The following is a 26,416-nucleotide window of genomic DNA, read 5'->3' as shown; positions in this document are numbered from 1 at the left end:
AACAGCTTATTCAAATCTGTGCATCATAGAAGCTTCCCTGAGAAAGTGATGTTTAAGTTATGAGGAGTATGAGTTAGCCAGATTAAGATGTTTGGGGGGAAGAACATGTACAAAGGCCCAGAAATAAGTGCGAACAGAGCATATTTGGGGACACTGACAAAAGTTAAGTATGACTAAGTAAATTACGTGTGTACATTCTGAGGTGAGAGTGGGGCACTCAAGAATGAGCAGAGACAGACTAGAGAGAAGGAAGGGCCAGATCTCAAGACATGTTAATGAATTTGGACCATATTCTGGGATATGTACCAATCTGTTAAAGGTAGTTTTTCCTGGGGAGTAAGAATGGGTAGAGGTAGGAGGACTTCATTTTATTACTTCAAATACTACCATAGCGTTAGGTATTTATTTTTACAGTGCCACGCATCACTTTTGTAATTCAAATTTTTTAATTAAACAAAAAAACACAGAAGGTTTTAAAAGATTACTCTGCACTGTGGAAAAAATGGACTAGAAGTAGGACAAGACTAGAAGCAGGGAGTGCAGTTAAGAAGCTACGGCAATTAATTAGGTGGTTGGAATTATGAGTAATGGTAGTGGCTACGGAAAGAAGCAAGATATAATTAGAAAGTAAAACTGAAAGCTGTTGGTAAGGAAGAGGGAGAAATTAAAAAGGACAACCAGATTTCTGATGTGGACCAATAGGCAGACGATGCATAGTGGTATCTTTAAGTTTGGGAAAACAGGGCATGACATAGGTATAGGTGTAAAACTGAGTTTAGATTTGGTCATATTAAGCTTGAAGTATCTACAGGACATTCACATGGAGTTAAAAGTTAACACGGAAGTCTTGAATTTATAACTCTGGAGAAAAAAAACTGAGTTGTAGAAAGAAATGTAGATATTCCCAGCATACATATGGTAACTTAAGTTTTGGGAAAGGATGACATTTCCCAGGTATACAAAGAGAGTAAAAATAGAAGCCTGCAACAAAGGCTGGAGGAAGAGCAAGATCTAAAACTGAATTTCTCATAATGATCTGTGACCCATCTGCATCACACTCTCCTGAGGAGTTTGATAAAAATGTGGAAACCTTGGCTCCACCATCAACCTACTGAATCACTCTCAGTGACCTGGGAATATGAATTTTAAGCAGGCATCCCAGATTATTTTTGTGCAAAGTTTGAGAACCACTGATCTAGAAGATAAGCGGAGGTGGAAGAGCCAAAACAAAAAACAAAAAGACCCAGAAGGTTAAGAAGGAGCTGTGCTCTGCTCACCCCTAAAGAAAAATGAGAATTCTGTGTCACGGTAGCCAGTGGAAAAGAACATACCCTTCAAAGCACTGTGGGTTGGTGAAAAGGAAGACATCAATAGATATCTGTTCAATAAATAATTGGGAAAAGTATTTAAAGTTATAATTTATCTCTGTATATTTCCAAACTCCTATTACTACTCTACCATATAAACAAACTTAATACCTGGGTAATTTATAAGAAGAAAAATAATAGTGGGAAATATCTTAAAAAATGGATTGAATGAGAATCACTTTTGATGTCAACGTCTAGTATAAACTGCAGGTGCCTAGCTACTGAATAACCAATATGACCTCCAGGTCCAAGTAAATCCCTTAAGTGTATAAACATAGAAACATGCTCTATGTCAAAAGATGGGTTCAGTTTTGAAAAGCACCAAAATGAAGCTGTCAGCTTCACAGTACAATATGGATGCTCTCTCCCAGATTAACCAAATCACTTAACATGAGACCAAAATTAAACCACTCCTTCACTTATAAGCTGTTAAAAATCAACAAATAAAGATTTAGCCAGTTTGTCCAACTAAGTATGATAGCTGTTCCCTAGGTCATAGTTGCTGAAATGGTTGCTTAGCAAACAGTTTTTGCCAAGTTTGCTAAGCTTCAGAACATTAGTTTTGTCAGAAACCTCATTTGTTCTGAGCAGTTAAACGGATCTGTACTCCGAAGACATCTGCTTGACAGGAGGCAAAATGATTAAGTGACCCCCAAATTAATTCACACCTATTTGGGACCCTCCCCCATCCACCCACCCCCAATTTAAAGTTATCACAAAACATTCTGCAAAGGTAAAGCAAACTGGAAAAGAGAAGACATCTACTTCATTTGGTTTTGTTTTTCTTTCTGTTCCTTCCTTTGTAGGTGTTATGCAGATAAAAAAAAGCACTTCAATCTTAGTATAAAGTGCTGGCTTACACATTACTGCAGATAAATACATTTTTACTTATTGTTACCACTAAATGCCATTCATTAGTTGTGTCTTTGGGGGACCTTCTCTCCTATGAGTCGCACCATATATTCTTTAAGAATTTTTTCCAAATCTAAAATGCCATGGTTCTAAGATTGGAGGAGAGGGAAACAGCAGCAAAGAAAATAAATAATATAATGTTATGAGAGAGTTGATAATCTAAATTTTCAAGTTTTAGACCTAACTAACATTTCAAGAGTTCATCTGTTAGCTGGTAAGCTGTAACATGAAGCGTACATTTTTCCAAAGAAATGATGTGACAGATAGGCTCTTAGGCTAATTCACAGAAGTTTATTTAACCTTCAGTGCAAGAGAACTGCTAGGCACTTGTGATTAAAATAGAAAACAGGTGTTGCCACAAGAGTAATTAAGCAAAAACAATGTCAAAATGAAACAAACAAAAATTTATCTTGAAGTCAAACAAAAGATCTAGTTACTGTAGATCTTCCTAGCAACTAGATTATAAAAGCTCATGCCTCAAGTCCATGGACTCCAAGTTAAGGACTCTTGCTTAAATAAGGCGAGAGGATCTTACTAGTTTTCAGGTACAGGGACATTAGGGGTTCAGAAGTATGCCAAAGCCCAAAGCTGGGAGAACAGCACAGAGCTGGAGAGGAGAAAGAGAGGAGGGGCTTTTCTTGGACGTCCTCTGACTGCAGTGGGAAATGAACTTAGTGACTGGAGCATTCTCTTCACATCCCAGCTCCAGTATTCCCTGTACGACACTCCTGGGAGTTCAGTGGCAGCTCAGTAAAACACAGAGCCTAAAAACATGGATGGCATGCTTCCTAGATGGAGCGGGGACTGTGGAAAGGAACAAGTCCCTGAGTCGCCATGCCAAGTACTGGACATCTACTACTGCCAGAAGCAGCTCAGCTTGGACTGCGAGGAGGCTGCCTGGAGCAATGTCTGCTTCCCTGCTCTGACTGAAAGGCCCATTTCAACCCCCCAAAGATCTACGGCTTCCAATATACATGCATGTTCACAAGTCTGCAGTCTGTAACTTGTGGGTGCCTATCTTTATCATCTGCTAAGGCTTGAAATAGAAAAGCCAAACGAATGTTCTCTTCTTCTGGGAAGGATTGCTTACTGTACTTAAAACTTTAACTATTATGATGGAAAATGTCCCTATCTAAGTCTGTATTTTGGGCAATTCAGATTCTTAATTCATAAGTACTTACCCACATTCACTCTGGAAAACAATGATCTATTACACTTAATTTGGATAGGTTTAAATATCAAGTGAAGGACGTCCCTGGTGGCGTAGTGGTTAAGAATCCGCCTGCCAATGCAGGGAACATGGGTTCGAGCCCTGGTCCAGGAAGATCCCACATACCATAGAGCAATTAGCCTGTGTGCCGTAACTACTGGGCCTACGCTCTAGAGCCCATGAGCCACAACCACTGACCCCACGCGCCACAACTACCGAAGCCCAAGTGCCTGGAGTCCGTGCTCCGTAACGAGAAGCCACCACAATGAGAAGCCCATGCACCGCAACAAAGAGCAGCCCCCGCTCACCACACTAAAGAAAGCCCCCACGCAGCAACGAAGATCCAGCGCAGCCAAAAATAAATAAATTAATAATTAAGATAAAAGTTAAAAAAACTAAATTAAAATAGAGTTTCAAAAGGTATTTTCTAAGACCTGCTATTTCAGTTTGCCCTTAACCCTTTCCCTAATATTAGGCAACTTTAAAAATGAAATCGGGGGATTTCCCTGGTGGCGCAGTGGTTAAGAATCTGCCTGCCATTGTAGGGGACACGGGTTTGAGCCCTGGTCTGGGAAGATCCCACATGCCGCGGAGCAACCAAGCCCGTGCGCCACAACTACTGAAGCCCGCGTGTGTAGAGCCCATGCTCTGCAACAAGAGAAGCCACTGCAATGAGAAGCCCGCACACCCCAACGAAGAGTAGCCCCTGCTCAACACAACTAGAGAAAGCCCGCGCGCAGCAACGAAGACCCAATTAGCCAAAAATAAATAAATAAACGTACAAAATAAAAAAAAATTTTAAAGATGAAATCAGGGAGCTCCCTGGTGGCCTAGTGATTACGATTCCGGGCTCTCACTGCCGTGGCCCAGGTTCAATCCCTGGTCAGGGAACTGAGATCCTGCAAGCAGTGCGGCACAGCCAAAAAAATGAAATACTTCTGTTCTCAATCAGATGTTAAAACTAAAAACAAGGAGCAAGGGATTTGGTACGCCTGGTAAGACACAGTACATATACTAAATTTTACTTTATTTTTTTTGATGTGGACCATTTTTTAAGTCTTTATTGAATTTGTTACAATATTGCTTCTGTTTTATGTTTTGGTTTTTTGGCGGTGAGGCATGTGGAATCTTAGCTCCCTGACCAGGGATCAAACCCGCTCCCCATGCATTGGACAGCAAAGGCCTAACCACTGGACCCCCAGGGAAGTTCCTATACTAAATTTGAATTAGTTATGTTGCTGAAAGTATGAATAGATCTGCAGTACACCCAAATCCACATACTAAAGAGACCTTTCAATTCTTTAATAAATACATCCAAATGTGATAATTAAGCACAATGTAAATTGAGGTTTGGATTCTGCCTGCAGTCAAATTACTGCCAGGAAGGGCTGCATGGGTAATGTATGCAGAGCTATCAGAGTGGAACTCAGAAGCTGACTGTGAGGTCCAACTCTCTTACTTTATTTACATGTGCTTTTCCCCTCAGATTAAATCCAACTTCCCTCCCCTGGCCTCTTGTTACACTGTAGTCACCAACTTTATTTCTTCTGGTATAAAATTTTGTAGTTGCCTGGACTTTACACTGTAAATGTTATGTAGCAAAGTACTGGAAAATTCACCAAAGAGGATCACTAAAAAGGCATGTAGTGAAGAAATCTTGCTTTCCTAACTCTAAGCCTAACTACCTACTGTAGGAGTGACTTGGAAGAGATCCAGAAGATTCTGTAGATTTCTCCCTTTCTCAAGCAAGTTTTTAGTAACCCCTACCTTTCCCCCACCAAAACATATGTACCCAATGTGCAAAAAGAAGGAATGTGTTAAAAAACAAAAACCAAATCAGATTCTACCTTCCCTTTGCAATGTTCAGCATATAAATACATTTCTACCAGCTTTCTACCACTTTTCAGGTGGGCTACTTTCTCAGCTGAGTAGCTGGACATCAAAATGAGAAGTCAATGTCAGGGAATATAAATAGCTGTGACCCAAAACAGTACTGCAAAAGAGCCAATAGGAGAAGGGCTCCCCAAAATGCAGCAGGACTTAACGCCACATCTCCCTTCATAAGGGCCTCAGGGAAAACCATCATCTGGAGCTAGAAGAAGGACAGAAGCAACCAGGATTCACACAAGATTTCCAATCTTTTGTTAGAGGTGAATTTGTAAGTGTTGTCTAGGGTTTCTGAAACACACATGCATATTTTAAATCTCAGCTGGTATGGCCATGAAAAGGAAATTTTTTTCTAATGTAACTTAGGTATAGAGAAATGCCACCCCACAGAGTCAGTCTTTTCTCAGATATACACTGAAAACCACTCACCAAAACCAACGCTGACTTTTAAATTGCTTTACTCATTCATTATATTTAAGACAAAATTTGCCATCACATGGTGAATCTAAATGTGAACCTCACTTTACACAAAGGTAAGCCTAGCATTGTGTTCCTATCACCATTCATTACATACAACCCAGTGCCTTCACAGAACAATGGTTAATACATTTCAGATCGGTGGGCTAAATTAAATTGCATGGGGCACACAGATCACTTTCTAAATGTTTGCTGGACTTTATAGGATTGTTCTCAGGTGTTGGAAGTCATTAAGTTTATCAAGTTCCTGTAGCAGAATACACACTCACGCATTCTTTAGGCATCAGCAGCATTCACAAAATACAGGCCATCAGAAAGTTATGAAAGAAAAGCAGCCTCTCCTCTGAGGAATTACTTCAACCTGACAAGAATCCGGGAAATCGCATATCCTCCCTGAGGGGCTGGGTCACAGGAACTAGGTAAAGAAACAATGCAAAGAACACTGGGATACTAGGGCGGTTGACTGCTGAAAAGATGCAGGCAACGCCACCAGAGGCATCCTCAAGCATTCCTTCGCAAAGAGAGTGTGCGTGTTGTGTCTAATGAGCCCCTGCTGACCTGGGTAACGGTACCAGCTGAAACCACCACAGCTTGACACGAACGCCAGCATGTGGGACAGGAGACTGGGGGAAGTAGCATTAGGTGACACACTACCTAGGGGTGCCGAAGCTGTCACCTCCCTAGGACTCGCGCACACCCGGGCGCTGCCACCTGCTTTCTACTTCCTCGGGGAGGGCTGGTGACGCGTGGGCCAGAGAGGCACCAAGGGAGGAATAATGAATCCGGGTTTTAAAGCTAGGGAGCCAGATCATGTCCCCAGGACCCGAACTCCCGGGGAGAGTCGCCCGGTCCCAGGGATGCAAGCCTGAGAACTTGCAGGCAGCCGAGCCCAGGTCCAGGACACAAGTGGGAAGGGGACCGGTCCGAGGGCGGTGTCGCCCAGACCGCGACACCGGGACCGTGGGACTGCAGGCTGGGGGCGGGGCCGCGCGGAGCCAAACAGCCAGGGGCCGGGCCGGGGAATCCCCCCCCGGGCGAGGGCGGGCGCGGGCGGAGAGGGACACCCTGGCCGCTACCTGCTGCTGGATCTTCCCGTCCTCCGTGACGACCCAGTGCGTGGTGGCGAAGGCCCCTCGAGCTGCCACACTCAGCAAGGCGGAAAGGCTGAGGAACCAGCCTGGACCGGAGCACGGCGGCAGCTCGCACCGTCCGCGGACCCCTACTGCCGCCGCCATCTTGCCCCCCTAGCCCGGGCGCTCACACCGGAAGCGGAAATGGGCCCCCGCCGTTCGCCATCTTGGGGAGGTCGACGCTGGAGGAGGAGGAGGAGCCGAGGGGGCGCTGCCCGCTGACTACCGGCTTCCTCGGCCTCGGGCTCGGTTTAGGCGGCAGGGAAGCGCGGCCTCTGACGCTGGCCCAATTTGGCTTCAGGTCGGAGACCGCTTTCTTATTATTGTTTTCCTGTGCGCGATACGATCTCGGAGCGTGGGAACCAGAGGGAGAGAAAAGTAGTGTTCCAGTTGGAGCCTAAGCCAAAATGAGAGGGCTCAGAGTATATACATATAACTCTTCGGTTTAAAAAAAATTTTTTATTTCTGATTGTGTCAAATGGTTGGAAAATAAAAGGTGTGCTTTCGAAACATCTAAGGGAAGGGATAGGTTCTCTTTTATTCTTAAAACCTCACAATAGGGGGAGCTTCAGAATTAGAAGTGTTGTTAGTCTAGGGCAGCGCCGTCCAGTAGAAACGTAACGCGAGCCGTGAACCACAATTTAAAAAAAAAATGAAATAACATCTTATTTAACCCATTATATACAGTATATTATTAGTTCAGTGTGAAATCTATTAGATTATTATTAACATATCTAATTATTATTAGAAATTACTGAGATATTTATTTTTGTACCAAGTTTTCGAAATCCGTATGCATTTTACGCTTATAGCTCATCTAAATTCGGACTAGCCAGATTTCAGGGGCTAAATAGCCACGTGTGGCTAGTGGCTACCTTACTGAACATCATAGGTCTAAATCTGGAGACCAGAAGCATTGGCATCACCTGGGAGCTTATTAAAAAAGCACATTCTTGGGCTTCCCTGGTGGCGCAGTGGTTGAGAATCCGCCTGCCGCCGCTGCAGGGGACACGGGTTCGCGCCCCGGTCCGGGAGGATCCTACATGCTGCGGAGCGGCTGGGCCCGTGAGCCACGGCCGCTAGGCCTGCGTGTCCGGAGCCTGTGCTCCGCAGCGGGAGAGGCCACAACAGTGAGAGGCCCGCGTACCGCAAAAAAAAAAAAGCACATTCTTGGCTCTTCTGTCTCTTCCCATCAGATTCTACCTTTTAACAAGAGCCCCGGGTGACTGGTATGTACATTAAAGTTTGAGAAGCACTTCCTTCTAGTGCATCAACACGCAGGCCAAGCGGACTAGCCTGGCTTCTAGGTTCTAGCTAGCTATGTCGTTTTAGGTGTGTCAGGGCTGCCTTCTAGCTATATGTGTCACTTTATGTTTAGATTCATTATGCTTTGGGGTTTTTTTCTTTGGGAAAAGGAAGATGAGAATTATGCCTGACACTTCCCTACTCAGGTGTATTGCAAGAAAACAAATAATTGCCAAGTGTTTAAACATCACTTCATGCAATGGAAGCCGTTACCACAGTACTGGCTTTTTATGTCTTCTTAGAGCAGCTTTTCTTAGGAGTACTGAAGTGATGAGCATTACTTTCATTAAAAATGTATGGCTTACCTGCTTTTTTTGCCTGATACTCTGCTAGACCCTGGGTATGAAAATCTGACCACTGAGCAGTGTGCAGTCTAGTGGGATACTGGCAAGGTAACAATTTACATATAGGATATTGGGGATGTGTAAGGGCTCATGTGTAGAAGAGACAGACCAACCAAGTGAAAGTCTTAGAGCAAAGGTGCTGTTTTAGGCAGAATAAGCGCTAAGCATGAAAAGGTGAAATTGGTGGCAAATTGTAAAGGTTTCTTGTATGTTCTCAGCATCTTATTTTTAGGCATAGAAGTAAACCCTACTTGTGTATAAAGCTACTAAATAATGACAGTCACCATCATCTAACATTGGTTGAGTGTTTAATACATACTGGGCACTGTACACACATAGTTCTAATTAATCTTCACTAACTTACCAGGCGTAGGCTAGTTAAGTAGTTTGGCCAAGATCATACAGCTAATAAGCAGCAGAACTCAGATTTGCATTCAGGTCTACCTAACTTTAGAGCCTGAGCATGGATGAAGGATGGTGAGGAGTTTGAAAGAAGCTCCAGCATCACCTCTTTTGGCCATCAGCAATTTCTTTGACATGCACAAGTTAACTTGCAAAGGGGCGGAATAGTAACTTCTATGGCTTTAACGTACCACCCACCTTCGTTTTCCTTAAATGATAACCCTCGTCCTTTGGGATCCTGTGTTAGTTTTCTGTTGCTATGTAACAAGTTACCACAAAATTTAGCAGCTTAACATAGTTATTAGCTCAGTTTCCATGGGTCAAGAGTCTGGCATGGCGTGTGTGGGTTCTCTGCTCAGTGTCTCACATGGCTTATACCAAGGTTGCAATCTCACCTGAGGCTCAGGAGCTTTTCCCAAATGCTTTCAAGTTTTTACAGAGTTCAGTTCTTTGCCGTTATAGGACCGAGGTCCCAGTTTTCTTGCTGGCTACTGACTGTCCTCATTCTCAACTCCTAGGTCACCCACCATGCCTTGCCATGTGGCTTTCTCAGCATGGCAGTTGTTTCTTCAAGGCAAGCAGGGAAATGTCTCCATCACTTATATCTCTGACTTCTTCCACCTCTGACCTCTAGGCCCAGATTTAAAGCATGCACGTGATTAGATAAGGTCTACCTGGATAACCTCTCTCTTGAGGAGCCCCATATGAACTGATTAGTAACCTTAGTGACATCTGCAAAAACTCCCTTTGCCATATAACATAAAACAGGAATGATATCATATTCACGCATTTTCCCCACTTTCAAGGGAGAAGATTTTATGAGGGCAAGGATCATTGGGGGGTCATCTTAGAATCCTGCCTGCCACAGATCCTGACTGCCTAGTTCCACACTTCTAGTCTTACTGAACTATGTTTTAAGCATCACACAGTAACACTTAGAAGTGCTCTTGCTCATCTTGTTCCTTGCCTAAAATCCCTCTCTTGCTCTTTTGAAATATATTATTTAAGGTATAGCTTAAATCCCAGATTGTAAAAAAAAATCTGTCAACTTCTATTTGCCTCCTCTGAATTCTGTAACACTAATACGACAATTAATACCATGTTGCTTTGTGATATTACTTTGTACATTTTGAACAGCTAAACTCTTGAGCAGCTCTTTGTTTAACTAGTTAGACTGTTAGCATCTGAGGGCAGGAAGCATTTCCTATACTAATGTATTTTTATCTTCCATAAAGCTTCCATACTTAAGTGGTTAGTTTGTTTAGTATTTTATACCCCCAAAAGGTAGCTTTTCCATTTTATGTGAATAAAACAATGAAAACTTCTAATCCAAATAAAATTGTTGCTACCAATTTTCTACATCCACATAGATCACCTGTTACCCTTCTTTTATTCTATTGTTCTAAGACCTGATATTTTTTCCATTTTAAGTACATATTTTCTCTTCATGCTTACATAAAACCTGTAGAAATATAAGATGGTAGTTACCAAAATTGCTGATAATCTCTAAACTGTGATTCAATTCTTAGTTGAACAAATGATAGGAAAACCCATAACTGCATGTAATTTGGTCTTTCAGCATAAAGTATTTTAGCACATAGGTCCTTTAATTTATCACTATCATTACAAATTATAGATTTTTTTTGAAGTTGGGAATTGGACAATGATAAAATGATCTTTCTGGATTATTAATTTCCTCTCTTGGGCCACTTTATCTGAATGTTGTAAAGGATCTCTATACTGTTTATTTATTAGAGAAAATACTTAAGATATAAATATTCCTGAGAGAGTTAACACCCTGGTTTAAATTCTGTTAAATGATTATCTTTTGCTTCATAGTAAACCAACGTAAATCTTTGTGGCTTAAATTTTAAGCTTTAAACCATGATTTATTATATATTTTTTGGCTGGACTCAGCTGGTGGTTCTGCCCCTCCTGCTGTTAGCTGGGGTCACTCATAAGGCTTCATACAGCTGGGACCCTGGCTGGGTTTGGAATGTTCCCAAATGGCTTCACTCATGCCTAGTGATTACCTGGAGTGGCTGAAATGGCTAGGGATGGCTGGGCCTCTCTCTCTCAGTCCCAGTAGTTAGTTACAGAGGTTTCTTACCTGGTGGCTCAGGGCTCCAAAAGAGTTAAAGTAGAAGCTGTCAGGCTCCTTGAGGGCCAGGCCCAGAAAAGTGTCACTTCTGCATTCTGTTGACCAAAGAAAGTAACAAGCCTGGCCCAGATTTAAGGGGAAATGGAAACACTCATCTTGATAAGTGAAGCAGCGTGTTTGATTGGGAATAGAAGGAATTATTGGCAGCCTGCTACATATAGTTAATTCCTTCAGTGATTTTGAACTGGTGGAGGTTGAAAGGGTGGATAGGGAGGGAGGCTGGTTATGGCAGGAGGGGCTATCCAGATGTATCTCCCCAGCAGCCATACACAAAGTGAAGAGGGTTTTCAAAGAAGAGACAGGGGATACCTAAATAGTAATTTCATTAGAAATTATGAAACGTGGTAATTTCATTTAGAAATAGTTCGCCAGTAGTTTGGCAGTCTGAAGCATGAGGACTACTTTGGAGGAGACCAAGTGTCAAATCAGCCCAGGATTCTAACTCACAGTGACACTAGGGCTGCTCTGAGGATAACATGATGGTCAGCCTCAAAAGACTTTTCCTGATACAGACTTACCAGCCATTAATTTATCCAAATCTTTGCAGCTGTTAATACATTTGGGGGCAACAGTTTCTATGGAGTAATTGTATTGTGACTGTTCAGTCTGTAAGTAGCTACAGGTCATACCCGCCCCACCCCCAGCTTTTACTCCCTCACATACACCCAACTTTCAGTATCCTGATTTTATGATTAAATCCAAGTTCATTCTATTCAAACCTTTTAGTGCATTTGTGCTTTTTGATCTTATCCATCACTTTATAGCATACCAAGTTTTAGTTTTTCCTTCTAGAAATACCATTCCTTCATCTTTTATTTGCTCTTCTTGTTTCCTATTCTTACGTATTTCTTGAAGAATACAAACTGGAACTGTATGTAGTCGTCTGTCTAGGCTTTGTCTCAGATCTTGTTTCTCTTATCAACTCTTTATGATGACCAGAATTTTACTTGATTTTATTTGTGGCTATATTTAGTTTTAAACGTACAACTTCCAGGAATAAATCTACAGTTTCTTAGGATTTTGATAAATTAGATTTCATTTGTTTTAGTTTCCATCACACTTGCTAGAATTAAATCCCACTTGCTGTTTTCTACCCATCAGAACTGATTTGAGTTCCTCCTATGGTTTCCAAAATGGGGAGGAAGGATAGTGAGCTGAAGGAGCATCCTGTACATGGTCCTGGGCCCAGCATGGGTGGAAAGGCTTCCCAGGGAGAGTGAAATCTAGTCTGACCTGAAGAAGGAATGTTAGTCTGATGAATGGGAGAGGGAGAGTCAGGGAACAAAGATTTTCCAGACAGAGGAAACATGCCCCAGGATCAGAAAGAGCATGTGCCCTTTGAGTTACTGAAAGTAGTTCCTCGAAGGTGAGTTTAGGAGTTCTTGGGTCGAGATTAGGAACCTAAGCACTTTGAGAACTCGTTCTTTAGCACAGCCTGGTATTCTTAAAGCCAAGGGTTCTGCACGTTTTGTTGCCTCCATTTCAAATGCCTTTCCTTGAGATCTTCACTAGGCTGGCTCCAAATCATCATCCAGGACTCAGCTCAAATGAATTCCTCAGAGACTTTTTCTAACCATTCTATGTGAGCTCTTACAAATTATCACCTTAGAATGCTTCAGTGTCCTCATAACACTACTCTCTGAAATCAGCTTATTAATTAGCCTCTGCATAATAGAATGTAAACTCCATGAGAGTTTGCCTGTCTCGTTTACCACTATATCCTCAGCATAAAACACTGCCTTCTACTTATTATTTATTGAAAGCTTACTATGTACTAAGCATTGTTTTAGATGTATGGGATTATCAATGAATAAAATGCAAAAATCCTTACCTTTGTGGCATTTTAGCCATGTTACATTCTACCAGGGGGAGACACTAAAACTATGGTAAATTATTGGGTTGGCCAAAAGGCTCGTCACTTTTTTCCGTAAGATGGCTCTAGTAGCACTTAGTTGTCTTTAACTTCATTCAAAACAATTTTGTTAGATTGTATGTGACAGCTGTCATGTCAGCATTTAAAAAAACTTATCAAAATTGGTGAATTTTTGTGTAGCCATTTTAATATTGAAGTTGGAAGAAAAAAAGCAACATTTTTGGCATATCATGCTTTATTATGTCAATAAAGGAAAAAATGCAACCGAAACGCAAAGATTCGTGCAGTGTATGGAGAAGGTGCTGTGACTGATTGAACGTGTCAAAAGTGGTTTACGACGTTTCGTGCTGGAGATTTCTCGCTGGACGATGCTCCATGGTCAGGTAGACCAGTTACAGTTGATAGCGATCAAATCGAGACATTAATTGAGAACAATTAACGTTAAACCATGCAGGAGATAGCTGACATACTCAAAAAATCCAAATCAAGTGTTGAAAATCATTTGCACCAGCTTGGTTACGTGAATCGCTTTGATGTTTGGATTCCACATAAGCAAAACCTTCTGGACCGTATTTCCGTAATGAAAATGTTCCGTTTTTAAAACAAACTGTGATGGGCGATGAAAAGTGGATACTGTACAATAATGTGGAACGGAAGAGATCGTGGGGCAAGCGAAATAAACCACCACCAACCACACCAAAGGCCGGTCTTCATCCAAAGGTGATGTGTATATGGTGGGATTGGGAGTCCTCTATTATGAGCTCCTTCTGGAAAACCAAGTGATTAATTCCAACAAGTACTGCTCCCAATTAGACCAACTGAAAGCAGCACCTGACAAAAAGCATCCAGAGCTAGTCAACAGAAAACGCATAAACTTCCATCAGGATAACGTAAGTCTGCATGTTTCTTTGATGACCAGGCAAAAACTGTTACAGCTTGGCTGGGAAGTTCTGATTCATCCGCTGTATTCACCAGACATTGCACGTTCGGCTTTCCACTTATTTCGGTCTTTACAAAATTCTCTTAATGGAAAAAATTTCAATTCCCTGGAAGGCTGTATAAGGCACCTGGAACAATTTGTTTCAAAAAGATAAAAAGTTTTGGGAAGATGGAATTATGAAGTTGCCTGAAAAATGGCAGAAGGTAGTGGAATAAAAGGGTGAATACATAGTTCAACAAAGTTCTTGGTGAAAATGAAAAATGCCTTTTATTTTTACTTAAAAACTGAAAGCAATTTTTGGCTAACCCAATATACAGTATAATTAGGATAGTATGTTAGAAGTTGGCAAATGCTCCAGAGAACACTGAGTAGGGTAAGTGGGTTCTGGAGTCTTGGCAGGGTAGAAAGGGGCATTGCAGTATTAAACAGGATTCCTTGAGAAAGTGATCTTTGAGGAATCGAAGGGGTGGAGTCAGACAGGCAGATATGTGGCTAGAAGGAACAGCCAGTGCAGATTCTAAGGTAGGAGTGTGTCTTTGCCTAGCTGCATGAAGCTGACTGACTGGGGCAGAGCAGCAGCTGAGGTCAGAAACTTTTAAGCCATGGCAGTGTTTTTGATTTTTATTCTAAAACGAGGAGTCATTGAACAGCTTTAAGTAGAAGAGTGTATGTTTCTTTGCTGCTGTGTTTAGAACAGGCTATAGTCAAGTGTAATAGCTGGGAGATCAATCAGGAGGCTATTATGAAACTCCAGGCAAGAAAGGATGGACATAGACATTTGGCAGTCCTCAGCATGTAGATGATATTACAGACATAGGACTGGATGTGATCACCAAGAAAATTTAGGTAACTTTTTCTGATCCATCCTTGGTGCTACTTCAGGAAAACAAAGGCTGGGAGTCAAAATAAGAAGTTGCTTTACATAATAACTTGAGGGAAGAAATTATTTCATAATGATTTGGCAAGTATCTGATGTTTTGCTTTGACAGAAAGAACCAAATCCTTTTTTCAGAAGGGTATTAGCTTCTAAAAATAAATCCAAAAGGTTGAAAATAAAAGATAACTTGTAATACTGAACCCTTGAAAGCAGAGCAGTATTTTTTCCATCTTTATATTTTCATGGTCTAACACACTGTTTGGCACATGAGAAGCAATGAATAAATGTTTAATGAATATCCAAGAATCTGAAGTTATAATCGTAACACAAGACACAAAACAAAATTACAAAAGGAAATTTATTTCAAAAGCATAAGGGAACATTTACATTTGAACAAGGGGATATACAGGTGTCTTGCAAAAGAAAAAAAATTCGTGGTATGAAGTTTTTTATTCAAAGTTTTGAAGCAGAAATAACCTAAGTTGTGCACTATTGCCTTAGGAAAGGGAAGGGGAACAATGAGGTGGTAAAGGAAGGAACACAGTCAACTTAATATCAAACTTTAGAAAGTAAAGTCACTTCTGCTCAGCTTTGAGTTTACAAATATTAAAAAGAAAAAGAGGAAAAATTACACTTAATGTTCAAATTTATATAACTGTCCCAAAACAGCATCTATACTTGAAATGGCTTTAGGCCACTGGCTGATCTGCCGTTGAGGTCCAGGCTACCTGGTCACAGTTTTCAAATGGAAATTCCATGTTCCTGTGTCTGCTCAGATTCCAAGGGAGCTTAGGTTCAGCTCACTGTCTTTTGGAATGTTTAGAGATTATTGCCACCACTCCATAGTCAAGCTGACCAACTTCTTTTGCTCACTTGTATCATTCTAGTCTTCAAAAAATATTTTCCCCATACACATGTGCAGTAATTCTAACAAAGGGGTTTTGCCTATACCCCCAGTATAGAGGTAACAGTAATGAAGACACCTGTATTGGAATCACGAACTATGCCTCAAAAAAAATGTCAAACTACTAGAAAATGTCACTCAGGCATTGGATTTGAATAGCAAACTTGGGGAGGGAAGATTAACTGTGGAACAAAAATATACGAAACATTCAAATGCAGAGCAAAGGGCCTATGCTACTAAAAATGCCCATGACATTAAACACTCCACAAACCCCCCATCTGTTGTTTTAACCTAAAGACTCTATTGACTAACTTATACAATAATTTTGATTAATAACCTGAGAAGTTAAAATCTTGAAAGTGGCAAAAGCAAACTGAGAGAGCATCCCTTACTTACTGGTATACCATGTTACCAAGTCACTTTTTCTGGGCTGCCCTGGTTATCAAATCCCCAAATTCTAAATTATTCTATCTCATCCTGTAGAAACCTATATGTACATCAGATTCAATATTCTGGCTGTATTTCTCCAACAGGGATCTCCAAATTTATCTTTGAAAATGCAGCCTTTGTTTATTTTTAGTTTTAAATAACAATAATCATGTAAGTGCAACTGACTCAAAAGCCCTCACTACTGGAAGGAAAACCTAGATAACAAGTTAATAATGGATTCAGCCTCAAAAGGATAATCACCGTGTCAAAGACTACCTGTTCCTGGAATTTTAAAAAATGACTTATGTTGTGTAGTCAAGTTTCGCAGCATGCATATATATATATATATATACACACACACACACACATACACAGATATATGCTCATGTATGTATGTATATTATACATACACATTTCTATGCAAATAGTAAGATCCCATATTCAAAAATTTATATCACAACATATGGAGAAGAGTTAAGTAAGCAGTGCAAAGCAACTTACTTCCTCCTAAAAATGTAATGTCATTTCTACATTTTAAGAAAGCTGGTAAGTATTTTGCTTTACTGACAGAAGCCAGGAATGCTGCACCATTGCCTAGCGGCTTTATTAAATAACAATGAAAATAAAATGTTAAGACTGACCATGACTCTTCTCCATATGTTGGCTGGGGGCAAGACAGAGAGGACAGGAAAGTCAGTAACCTTTCAGAACTGATGATCTTTACCAGTTATCAGAACTAGACTGAATTTTATTACATTTTAGATTTGAATAGCTCTCAATAACAAATTATCAAGATGTTTAAAAGATTCACAATATGAAGTCTGAATAATGGTGATATTGCAAAAACAAGTCAAGATTGCAGACAAAGCATCCAAAAATATCGCTGTGGTTTTTACCTTGGACACAACCATGGTCTGTTACAAAAGTAGATCATACATACAAAGGTATAAAGAACATTAAGTTTTTAGCTGAAGGCAGCAGTCTTTTTAAAGGGACATCCCCGGCAATCCAATGAGTAGAGTAGTAGAATTTAAGTATATTAAGCTCAAGACAATGCTGAAGACTGTGACTTCTCATTCAGTAGAGTCTTCCCCGACTACGATTTCCTCGTGCTCCCCAACCTCGGCCACCTCTACTTCCCCTGAAGGCTCCTCTCTGCTCTACGAAAAAGCGAACAAGGGTTTAGGTCTTGTTCAGGACTTCACGGGACAGCACACACAGAAGTAATGTAGCTCGCAGCTCTGAATGTAGCAGTAGGCTCTATACAAACAGCATCGGTATTCTGCTAGTCCATCTACAAATTCAATCTTCACATAAAACCAGGGCATCATATACGCCAAAGCACATATCGCAAGGTGCCTACATTCACAGTAGGTACTCAATTAAATGTATCCCATTAATAAAGATATTTCAAGGTGACAATGTTATAACTACATTGTTAGTTCTTTATTTTGGGGTCTATCACTACCAAAGATAATTAACAAAACTAGAAAAATTTCTATACTTAATATGGAATTAAAGCCACTGGCCTTCAAAAGTTAGTGCCATATATGTGAAATATCTTAGATTATCAATGATCAATTCTGAAAAATCAGGCTAGAATGAAAAATGTACCTTTCAAATGCAACAAACAGGCAATTTGTTTTGCTCACCATATTTCAAAATAATGTTGATACAAATTCCGACGGCTTTCCTCACTGCTTTTTCAGCTATGTATGAGCTGCTCAGAGTGCTGCCAAAAAGGTGATATGTATATATTACAGTGTTTGGGTTACTGATGTAAATTAAGGATATCTTTTGCTGAAAAATCAAGTTACTTGTGTCATATGGTAGATTGAGTCCTTGATTTATTGGTCAGTCTGTTTTATAGCTCCAGAGAAATATTCCTCAAAGGAGTCTTTCCAGTGAAGAAAACTGATTGAAGTTATCAGCAAGGCAGGACTTTTCATCATGTATAAGTTAGTCTCAAACTTCTAATTCTGGAGATAGAATCTCCTCATTGGAACTTTTCAAACTTCCTCATTGCAGCAATCTTGTTAGGAGCAATAAAAAGAATCTGGTGTTGCCATTTTTGATCCATAATACTGGAGGCTTGAAAAATTCCTATCAAGTCAGTGTTGCAATCCATTTTTTGCCATTATGGCTAGAAATATAGTTACTGTATTTGGGTGATGTTTTGATTTCTTCTTTTTTTTTTTCCCCTCCAGAAACTCTTGAGTTAGAAAACTAACTAGACCTTTCCCCAGCTTAGCCAACATTTACCTGTGTAACAGAACAGAATCTGATTCAAAGTCACCTCTCATGTCATGACACATTTTTCTAAGTTGATTGGTATGCAAACTGTTTAAACGAAACCATCGTGAGCCAACACGTTCAGAAAATCAGAGGTCGTCTGTGGGTAAGATACTCCCAGTGATAGATGCAATGACTGTGGTGCATTCTGGGAGCATAGCAACCTTAATACAGCAACTTCTTGATGCTGTAACTCCTGCATTTTTGACTGTTTAAGACTTGGCTTTACCCATGCAGATGTCTGCATATTTTCCCCCTATCATACTCATTATATAACCTTCATTTCTCAGTTTACATCGACACACTTAACAAATCAACACCCCCTATAAGCTAACAGACTACTAAAATCTACCCTTTCAATTGTTTTTCAATCAATTTTAATATGAAGAACTCAGTTACCCTCAATTGTTCAGTATATCTAATAAGTATATTAAATACATAGTATGAAGGTATTATTTGCTGTGATTATCTTTTCTATATTGGCTATTTCTTTCTGATCTGCAACCGAGGCAGCCATTTCTACAGTACAGGGAGTCACCAAACTTTCTTTTTTCTTCATCCTGAGGGACTATTCTGCACTTTAATGATCTTTTCAATGGTTTCAAGCTTACTAACACTGCTTACAGTTAAAATTATACTTTAAAAATTATTTTTATATTCTAAAAAGGTAAAAGTTGAAGGATACAAGTCACAAAACGTAGAATTAGTACTTGTGGGTTACCAGGGAACTCTGTTCTGCACGAAGGAAAACTAAACATGGGTATATGTTTGCAAATAATTTGACTGAAAATGCACCAGGAAGCTGAACTAAGTTACGGGAACAAACGCCATTTGACAAAGCAAATAACAGAGACATTGGTTAGTTAAGGGATAAACTTGGATAAGGAAAAAAGTCTAAGTATGCCTACATGGACTCAAAGAACAATCACAAATTCTGGCTCCTTCTCTGTAGTGAACAAGTTCAGGCCCATGACACTGGCACAATCTATTTTCTTTGCAGTAGACTTGTTCACTGTAATAAGAGCGATATTAGTATTACCTGGTTCCCTGTAACACAAAAGGAGTAAATTTCCCAACCCTTCAGTGTGTATGACTCTTCAAAAACAAAACAAAAAAACCCCCCATGCAACCAAGTCTTCCTTGGAAAAATAAAATTGAGCTTGGCTGATATAGAAAAGTGGAATTATGATGTTTTTGCCAAATGTGGGTAATAAAATCTATGTATTAAAGACTCAAGAACACAAAACATTTTTTCCCTCCAACTTTGAGACAACTCTGACATCCCAGGAAAAAAAATCCAACAGTTTCTCCTTCTTCCTGACCCACTGTCAGTTCCCTAAGGAAAGGACATAAAAAAGGTAGAAAAAATTTGAGGTAGATTGGTCCACCAATTCTCATCTATAGTACCAAGAACGGTTTTCAACCGAATGGGTGAAAGAAATCCAGGGAAACTCTCTGAATTGTTACTATGAGAATACTTACAATCTGACACATTCAACTCCCCAAAATAAAAGTACTAGCAGAAATTTTGTTCCTACTTTCCAATAAGAACAATCAGAGTTTAGTTTGCTTTGTAATTCAATTTATGACAAGCACTCCAATTACAAGGTTCACCCCTATAGGAATATTAAAGTACAAGAATACCAGACACAAAAGACAACAGTTTTGTCTGTTTTGCCATTCTGTTACTTTGAGGACTATGGAACAACTCAAGTTGTGACTCCTGGATTTTTTTTTCTTGGCTGCACTGTGCAGCTTGTGGGATCTTAGTTCCCTGACCAGGGATCGAACCCCCCCGGCAGTGAAAGTGTGGAATCCTAACCACTGGACTGCCAGGGAATTCCCTGGATATCTGTCCTGAGTAAAACTGCTTATTTTTTTCACATTGATAATTTTTTAAAAATCACATACAACCTAAGGCTTTGCATTTTCCACATCTCTTTTCCACATGCATCACATCATCTGATTCTCCCTATCAGGCAGGTAATGAATTTCACAGGGCAGAATGCTTACGGAAATTCAGAGTAACTGACTTGCCTAAGTGAAAATAAATACAATTTAATTCTCTATGTATTGCCATACCTCTTGATTACTTTCATCTATATCCAATGAAGATAGTATCTGAGAGAATAGTTGATTTTAAGAATGGTTTTGATAAATACCACATTAAATCATACAAATGACAGAGGACAATATTTCGTGCAATGAAGTAACAGAATCGTTTCCATTTAAAAAATGCTTTTGCAAATATTTTTTGAAGTTTTTAAGCTCTATGCTATCCCTTTATTTCAGGTAGGAAAAGAAGCTAAGAGATGCACATTTATTTATTATTATATAAGTAAAAGAGTTCAGTGATCTTTTCTACACTAAAGTTGCCTCAAAGAGTCTGACTGGAGTAGAAGGGTTCATTTCACAATCTAAAATTGCCTTTCTATAATCTGTTTGCTCAGATATTAGAGGAATTTAGCTATCGTAGGAGGAATTTACTTAACGTCGCAATCATCTCACCCTGGAAACAATTATAGAGAGCATATTCTTCAGAATGTACTTTTTTGGGAATAATTACTGCAGAATCAATTCTGCTTGGTAACCAAGACCAATCACAAGTATGTTTGGTTTTGAATATTAAACTTGGTCTTCTTAAGCAAGATTAAGGATCTGAGTCAGTGAAATTTTTGTCCATTTTTCTTTATAAGCCAGTGAGACAAACTTCACTTCTGATTTAACAGTCCTGGGAGAGACTGGACTAGTGGGAAGCTCTCCTTGCACTAATGTCTAAAGTTGAAAGGAGGACTGCACTCTGGGCAGTGGGGGAGACTGCAACAGGACACATCTTCTTTGCTAGATGATGCTTTAACATCTCACTCTACCTTCTAGAACTTCTCCTTTTGAAGTAGTGCAGAAGATGGGAGGACAAGCAGTAGGCTGACAAGGGCCAAGAAGGATCATTAATACCACATCTGCCAAGAATGGAAGCTATATACATTCTTGAGGGAGAATGCACAAAATGTCTTGCCGTGAAGCTAAAACAGGGAAAACCAGGAATAGATGGTTCATGCCATCTTCCTTCCTTTTTTTTTCTGTTGGCTCCTCTGAATACAAGAGGCACATTTTTCAGGTTCTCAGTGTTACATGCTCAATTCAGTGAGCCCACAAGGGTGAGTCAGAAAGGAATGTGTTAAGCTGTTTCCCCAACAGTTCAGGTTCCCCAAACTAACTCGAAAAGTCACCTGAAAGAACTATAATAGTCTATTTAATTAGTAATTAAAATCAAGTACAACACAATTTCTGCCTAATCTCTCATATTGCTTGTACCCAAACGGAAACGCTCACCATAATTAAAGTTGCCCAAATTGCTGCTATATTTCCCACTAGGAGGATTATAAATCTGCCTGGCATCCCTTTTTGGTCCTGCTGAAGATTTCTTGGGTGGTGAGCCTGAAGTTGTATCTTCATTGGCTCTCTTTTGCCTATAATGGTAGGAAGAACAGCAATTAAAAAAAATTCTTTTATACCAGAGGCTATCAATATATTTATTATATCTGTTACAAAAGACATCCAAAAGATGACAGTCACATCAGAAAAAAGGAAATAACATTCTGATGTCATCAAATTAACTGTGCTTTAGTTATGCAGACATTGTCAGAGGGGCATTTACAAGGCTTTACAACAATCTGAAATATGTAGCTTCACAGATTATACACAAGTGACTCATTTTATAAAACTTGTCAGGAAAGTCTTATTAAGTTACAGCAATACGGACAAAGGCTTGAAAATTCCAGAGTTGTATTCTACCAGTTTATTTTATAAATACTAGATTAGATTTTATATTTTAAGTCATGCTTTTAATAATCATAGTTTAACATCTTATTAAGAATCATTTAACTAATAACGTACCATTTTGTACAGGAAATGTAAAATCTGAATTCAGATTTTTTCGTATTTGTAAATCAAATATTAGAACACTTTAATCCCTTTAAATATGTTTCTTACCCAATTTCAACCTTCTGTACAGGTTTCCAGGATAATGTTACTGTGCTCTTATAAGAAGGAGGAATGTGGAAGAGATCCTGAAGAGACAAAATTAGAGATTTCTAATGTGTTTGGTGGTGCGGGGAGTGGTGGTAAGGGTAGGAAACAGGGAGACACATTTTAATTTTAGGACGGGAAACTAATTTATCCTTCTTGCTTTTGTGCTGATGACTAAAATAATAACCTAAAAAATAAACTGCAAGAGAAAAGAAAACAAGGACAATTTTGTTTACAAATTACATCTACTACTTCAATGTTATTTTGCACACATCACTTAAGAAACTGCAGCTAACTTTTTTCAAATGTCATTTCAAGTTATAGGACAAAAATATCAATATTTATCAACTTTAATCAAATCCACAAGTAGTTTCTTTTGCACAGGAGCAGTCACTGACGTGCTTTAAGGAAGATACAATGGTGCACTCTGCATTTGCTTTTGCAGGTTTTTAAGTGGTTCAAAACTAGAACAAAACTAAAGGTCTGGCTAATCATGTTTTTCTTCCCCTCAAATATCTATATATTACCAATAAGGAAAAAACCCACAAGATTTAAGTACTAAATTATTAATATAAGGTAATGCAAATATTTGCTGAATTTAAATGTTAACATAATCTAGAACTGAAATAATCTAACCTCATAATACCCTCAAAACTATGAATGAATTTCTAAATATATTTATTCTTGGTATTTTACCTAACATTTCTTACCAGTTTTACTCTAATTTTTATATACAGGCAAAATCTGATAAAAGTAAACTAAGTTTCTTTCACAGTTAAAATGAATATGTGAATAAAAATCACCTCCTACTATATAAAACTTAAGTCCAGGGTACCAGATAAATGCAGAGAATTAGCCAATATAAAGTCCTTTGAAACAAAAATGCTTGAGGTTTCTAGCTGGAGTGATTTAGCATATAATAATGTTATTTATTAAGAAAGTGTCAACAGGAAGAAGAAGGGGGAAGTCTTCAATTTTAAACATGTTAAATCTCAGGTGACAATGGGAAACTGGAGTATAGTTTGTGGATTCACTGAAATAGAAGTGAAGGTAAATTCTGGAATTAGATGCGTCTGGTTAGGTAGGAACTAAAGATTGCAAGCAGATGCCATGGAGGGACCAAAGCACACCAGTTTTTCTTGCGATTTCCCTAAAACAAAGAATTATGTCATATTAAAAAAATATTTCAGAATTTTTTGGTCAGGTACCCTACACATTGGTTGCTGACCCTATTCATCATTCTTCCCCATGCAACTTCCTACGGCAGTCATCTTTAAATCACTATGGTTTCCTGAACAGGAAACTGTCTCATCTCCATGTGTTGGGTCATAGTATTTGCTAAGTTTAAAATGTTCTTAACATCATAGTATATCTTCAACTTTGACTTATAGCATCAGTTCAAATAAAGTCAAATCTCACATTTTAATGTATTAATCCACCATTTGAAATTATTTATATTTAAGATTTGAAATAAATGGTGGCTATGATAAAACTTTTCTTTGAGATGTGAGTCAGTATTCTCACCTCTTCTGTTTTTAATGCCTTTTCACTTTTCCTGTTGGCAATGATACTCATCCCTCAATGTCTCACTGTTTTCTCTGAAAAGCTTCCCTTTCTCTTCTGATAAAAATAAGTATTCCATGGGATTTTTACCAGATTAGTTTTAAGGCATATCACTAGCCCTGATTTTGTTGCTGTTAAGCTTTGTGCTGTAAGTGTTACAAATATTTCTTTCTCCCATCTGGCTACAATACTATCAACTTATAACAGTACTGTTAACTTACAGTATCAAATGATGGCTACTTTGTTGTGATTCCTTTTTTGTTCTCTCAGGTTATTAGTTCTTTGTTTAGGCTAACAGATACTTGGGGAGGGTAAACAGAACTGAAGGATATTTATGGCTTAATGGTAAGTATAGAAAACTCTCAATTTATTACATAGACAAGTTAACAGAAAAGACCACAGGACAACGTTTCATGTGCCACATAAGACTGTTCATTCTTAGTGTAAGCAAAGCAGGGTTTTATTGGTCATTCAAAAGGACCCGACAGTATTAAGACTACAAGAACTTAAGTCAGTGAAATTTCTGAGTCTAAATGTATCTGCTCCAATGCTCTGGGTCAGAAAAACTCTGCATGCCTCCCTTTGTTTGCAGTATCTTCTGCAATAACTTTTAAATAAATAAAACAATGTATTATTCTATAATAGCTACAAAAACATCACTCGGTGTTATAAAAGGCATAAAGCTTTAAAAGGCCAAACGTCTGGAATGTAATGGCGTCTCTCCTTAACCAGTACCATTGCAGACATAAAGACATATGGAAAACCTCTTGCACTAACTTTCTAGCTGGCTGGGATGACTTGATAAGAAAGGAAGACTTACCTTGATTAAAACATTGATATTATTTGTTATTTTCAATGCAACAACTTTAATCTTGTTCTGCAAAAGGAAAACAAAATTAAATTAAAATGCCAATAACTTTCATGATGTATATTTCATTACCATATAGAACATGAATAATTCCACTTCTCTTTCAGAATCATTTCTACGGTTAGAGAATTCCTTGGTTTATATTTACTGATAATGCTCAATCCTATTTCTTGACTCTAAAACAAGTGTAGAGATGGCAAAGAAAGCAAATAATCTTTATCTTCCCTTGACAGGTTAGAAGTGTTATATCTACAATTTACTTGAAAAACGAGTAGGGGACAGATCACAGGCACATAGCAGTTGTTTTAAAAAAATATCAGTTTATGTTACAGGAAGACACAATGAAAACTTAAAATATTTCATTAGGACCAAGATGAAGATTGATCAAAATAGATGAGATCAGAGAAAACCAAAAATCCCAACATAAACACATATAGTTTGGTATAGAATTGGCAGTTTAATATTTTTTTCTAATGTAAACTAATATTTGGGCTTCAAAAAGGTGAAATTAAAAATATCACAATTGCTAATCAAATATTTAAACAAAATATGCTGCTAATGAGACCCTAGTGAAAGACTGGTATGCATCAACATTTGATAACATTGTTCACAAACATTGGACACATTCAAGACATTTCAACAATGATAAAGTTTCCTATATAACTTAGCATATAACTAAATATGTAGTCTTCTAACATTGTATCTTCAACTTAGAGTTGTATCATCCTTCAAATAAAGTCGAATGTTACATTTCAATATATGAATTCAGTCTGAATTTGTAATAAATGGTGGCTATTATAAAAATTTCCCAACAAGATGTAACTGAGTATTCTTACCTCTTCTGTTTTTAAGGCCTCGCCTGTTTTACCCTGGAGAGCCAAGCGAAGTTGTCTGATATACACCTGCAGGCCCCGTGCAAAGTACTGCAGCCTAAATGAAGAAGTATTTGCTAATTAAGAAATCATCACTTCAACTTTGCTTTTATACCTCAACTGTGTTTTTAAATTCAAGGAATACTACAGCTAAATGACCTTTACCAATAAAGAGTAAATTTTGAGGGGGACTTTCTTTTAATTATCAATGTATGATCATAAGAGATACACAAATAAGTAAAATAAAAGCAGTTTTTCTTCGTCAAAAATTGGAATAGATCCACACTCAACCTGGCAAGGGAAACACTTCTGGCACTGTGCTAAGGAAGCTTGTTATGTTAACCTGCAAGGTATGTGTCTAAATTAGAAACAACCAGGAGCCAGGGACTAGAATCAGGTGGCCTGGGTTCTTCTCTTCCACTAGCCAAATGAAGGTCAAGTGACACAGACAAGTCACTTAATCTCTATGTTTACCTGCTAAGGAGGGACAGTGTTTGACCCATTTGCACCTAAGGGTCCAGTTTAAAAATAAAACTGCAGATTTTGCGAAGGATGTTGAGTAATCTTTTTCAAA

The 26,416-nt window shown here is 38.9% G+C and overlaps 2 protein-coding genes across 4 annotated transcripts in view; both read right to left on the bottom strand.

Annotated features, from left to right (window-relative positions):
• The window catches only part of TTC17 (tetratricopeptide repeat domain 17), a 154,699-nt gene extending 147,541 nt beyond the window's left edge, over positions 1 to 7,158 (bottom strand). The window contains exon 1 of one of the 2 annotated variants that reach the window (XM_029207126.1): positions 6,930 to 7,158. In XM_029207126.1, coding sequence (XP_029062959.1) covers positions 6,930 to 7,088 — 159 coding nt within the window. In that variant the 5' untranslated portion in view covers positions 7,089 to 7,158. The remainder of the gene's footprint in view (positions 1 to 6,929) is intronic. The other variant, XM_029207127.1, reaches the window with a different exon arrangement.
• Positions 7,159 to 15,224: 8,066 nt separating this feature from the next.
• API5 (apoptosis inhibitor 5) overlaps positions 15,225 to 26,416 on the bottom strand; it is a 36,996-nt gene continuing 25,804 nt past the window's right edge. The window contains exons 10-14 of one of the 2 annotated variants that reach the window (XM_029207125.1): positions 25,807 to 25,900; positions 24,923 to 24,979; positions 22,504 to 22,580; positions 21,844 to 21,980; positions 15,225 to 17,373 (exon numbers count right to left, since the gene is read on the bottom strand). In XM_029207125.1, the coding sequence (XP_029062958.1) occupies positions 17,351 to 17,373; positions 21,844 to 21,980; positions 22,504 to 22,580; positions 24,923 to 24,979; positions 25,807 to 25,900 (388 nt within the window). In that variant the 3' untranslated portion in view covers positions 15,225 to 17,350. Of the gene's footprint in view, positions 17,379 to 21,843; positions 21,981 to 22,503; positions 22,581 to 24,922; positions 24,980 to 25,806; positions 25,901 to 26,416 lie in introns of both variants that reach the window. The other variant, XM_029207124.1, reaches the window with a different exon arrangement.

Source organism: Monodon monoceros, unplaced genomic scaffold, assembly GCF_005190385.1.
Source record: "Monodon monoceros isolate NGI ecotype Baffin Bay Population unplaced genomic scaffold, NGI_Narwhal_1 Super_Scaffold_7, whole genome shotgun sequence".
Taxonomy (NCBI): Eukaryota; Metazoa; Chordata; class Mammalia; order Artiodactyla; family Monodontidae; genus Monodon; species Monodon monoceros.
Note: the sequence above shows the minus strand (reverse complement) of the source record. Positions and strands in the feature narration are given on the sequence as shown.